This window comes from Chenopodium quinoa, unplaced genomic scaffold (genome assembly GCF_001683475.1).
Source record: "Chenopodium quinoa cultivar QQ74 unplaced genomic scaffold, ASM168347v1, whole genome shotgun sequence".
Lineage (NCBI taxonomy): Eukaryota > Viridiplantae > Streptophyta > Magnoliopsida > Caryophyllales > Amaranthaceae > Chenopodium > Chenopodium quinoa.
In genome coordinates this window covers 2214650-2217774 of record NW_018744072.1, presented here as the reverse complement: position 1 = coordinate 2217774, position 3125 = coordinate 2214650, and the positions used below count along the sequence as shown (strand labels likewise).

At 36.0% G+C, this 3125-nt stretch overlaps 1 protein-coding gene across 1 annotated transcript; it reads left to right on the top strand.

Annotated features, from left to right (window-relative positions):
- The first annotated feature begins 1478 nt into the window (after nucleotides 1-1478).
- On the top strand, nucleotides 1479-2168 carry LOC110691320 (ABC transporter I family member 1). The gene has a single exon (XM_021868241.1). It carries the CDS (start codon nucleotides 1479-1481, stop codon nucleotides 2166-2168), a length of 690 nt encoding a protein of 229 aa, XP_021723933.1.
- Nucleotides 2169-3125: the final 957 nt, after the last annotated feature.

Below are 3125 nucleotides of genomic sequence, written 5' to 3'. Positions count from 1 at the left end.
TTTCCTCTCCTCAAATCCTTCAATTCAAACACACAGTTAGTAGTCAGCCTTCCATCTTTAGACATGTATTCAGATTTACCACTTACAGCCACTAACATGATAAATTAAACCCTCAAATTCACTAGATAAATCTTTTTAGTCTGTCAGTTGTTTATATAAGCGGGTTTGACTAGATGATTGTTTAAGTTCGTTGTGTATAAGTGTTTGGTATATAATTGTTAACTAATAGCTACATTGTGTAAAATGACCAATAAGGATATATGCATAATTTGATCAAACGTGGTAGAGGGTAATACATTTGATCAACTTTGGGATAGGAGAGTTGTTTCCCCTCAACTACCACAAACCTCAACTTTGATCGTTTTACTAGCATTTTCGGAATTAGCTTTTTGGACTCAAAACTAGAAGTATCTCTCTACCAAACACTCAATTAGAGGTTTGAGTTATTCAAACCTTTCATTCTGCTCTAAACCTCTCCTAACCAAACACCCCCTTAGTAAACTTGATTTGGTTTCCAACAAATATGTCTTTGTATTGATTAGTGAGTTCAGTGTTGTCTAATTCACTAAACCCTTCTTTCCTCAAAACTATGATTCAAAAAAGTGAATTATTATGTGCTAGTAGTACCCTTTTTGGGGTAATTTACAAATAGGTCATGACTGTCATTCTATTACCTAAATTCGTACCACGAACCTGGGTTCTAGATAATTATGGTGAAATAATTAAAATCAGATTTATTATGACGCTAAATTATTGATTTTTAAGTATAGACTACTTGCTCTTAATATTAGATCCATATGCCATTTTATATAGTGATGGAGTCATGTTATAATATGAATTTGCTTTACCAATTTAAGAACTGGAATAATACTTGAACTAATTTTCTAATTTATTAGCATCAATAAAGGAAGTATTAATTAGGCGTGGGTTAAAGATTGAAACCATGGTCTAGTGTAATGATTATAGAATCCTAATGAGACCTTAGGTTAGTATCCATGTCATGGATCTTAGCTGCATCCTCTAAAGAGTATATCATGCCAAATATGGTTATGAATTCCATACCTTTATGATTATAAGCGTTGACTTAATGAATAATTTACATACATTATTCTTAGTAAAATGTTTAAACTGGATGATTCTCAGCAAGAATAACTTATGGTTTTATTTCGAATGGTAGTACGCCCTTGATAAATCAATATACCTTAGTATATCGAATAGTTGAACTTATTTAGTAGAGGTGTAATCAGTTTCTGAAGACGTGGGTTTTCTTTGTGATATTGCTGATTCCTCGGAACAAGTGTTCTGTATTCTCTTTTAATTTGTATTTTCAGTGACTGCTTATCTGCATGCAGTGGAAGTTTATTGATGAATTTACTAATATGCAATAGTTGATTATGCAGATTGATGATAGCACTCTGGGCATCCTGCATAAATCTTGTTTTTTCTTATTTAACTTCTCTCCTTTTTACTTTAAATAGATGTCGCTAAGAAAAGCTCCACTTCCTCGCGTAATTATCAACAATGCATCTTGCATGCGAAATGCCCAACAAATTTTGCGCCATGTTAATGCCTCTGTTCATGATGGCGGTGCACTTGTGCTGACAGGTAGCAATGGTTCAGGCAAAAGCACTTTCCTCCGCATGTTAGCTGGCTTCTCCAAGCCTTCTGCTGGAGAGATCCTTTGGGATGGGCATGACATTACGCAGTCAGGAGTATTTCATCAGTATAAGCTCCAGCTTGGATGGGTTTCTCTTAAAGATGCTGTCAAGGAAAAATTTACAGTCCTGGAAAATATTCAGTGGTTTGAACTTCTTGAAGGAAAAGAAGGAAGATCTCTTCCGGCCTTGGAGCTTATGGGTTTGGGAAGGTTGGCAAAGGAAAAGGCAAGGATGCTGTCAATGGGTCAGCGAAAAAGACTTCAGCTTGCTAGGCTGCTGGCAATTGATAGGCCTATTTGGTTGCTGGATGAGCCATCTGTTGCTTTGGATGATGATGGTGTAAAATTATTGGAGTATATAATTGGTGAGCATCGAAAGAAGGGAGGAATTGTGTTTGTGGCAACTCATCTGCCTATCAAGATTGATGATGCAATGTACTTAAGGTTGCCACCTAGATTTCCTAGACGGATGACTATGATCGATATGCTTGATCGCAGTGACATTGCTTGATTTTATGAGGCTGGTGGTTAATTTCTTTGAGGTTTTGTTATAAATTTAAACCAAGACTGAGGCATGTTAATTAGCTTTTCATTAGTAAACTCAGCTAACAGCATATGGTACTCGACTTCTTCCCCATGCTAGACCTTTGCAAGGTTTGACTCCATCAGCAGCAACATGACAATTGGCTTTGGTGAGGATTTATTTCTTTGATGACTCAGATTCCTTTGTGTTCTCTGGGCCTTTTATGGTCTTATACTTGAGTTTCTCTAGTTCATTGGGTCTTCATTCTACAATCAGCTTGCAACCCTTTCGTTGCACTCCAAAGTGATGAATGCTGCCTGTGTGATTGTGAATTATGTTGGCATTTTTGTTCCGCGGTGATGTATTATAGAATCAGCATATTGGGAACTGAAAGAGCATCGCAAATGCTGCGGGCTCTAGCCTCTCTCTTATGGAGTGGAGTTTATGATGGATTATATAACACCCATTGGAATTATGCTCCATGAAGTTACAGTTCCAAAACTGCATTAGTTCGATTTTTTGCTGTCTATGAATTGTATCTTGGATATTAAATCCTTAATCTGTCTTCTTTCATTAAATTGCAAATCCGTATCATTTGTGTACAAAGTTCGAGAGTAATACTCGTAATGATTAATGGCTTGTTCCTTAACAATTTATAGCTTTGGTTTCTGCTTTTCTAAGCAATCCCTCAAAACCGTTCAAAAAAATTTATTATCCCTCCAAAATCTTCAACCACTTAACTTAATGATACCTAATTAAAAAACAAGAAAAAAAAAAAAGGCTCATCCTACAACAAAATTAAATACCCACCATTGTCAAAATATTATTTCGACCTACTAATTTTATGACAAATAGGGTAGCTAACACGCGCGATAGGAGCACCATAGCCAGACTTGTTCGGGGATCTTTTTTAGTTGTTGGTTGTGTAAACAACTATTTTAGGGT

Bases quoted from the DNA above. Each gene is read 5' to 3' on its own strand.
- LOC110691320 (XM_021868241.1), top strand. From the start codon at position 1,479: ATGTCGCTAAGAAAAGCTCCACTTCCTCGCGTAATTATCAACAATGCA.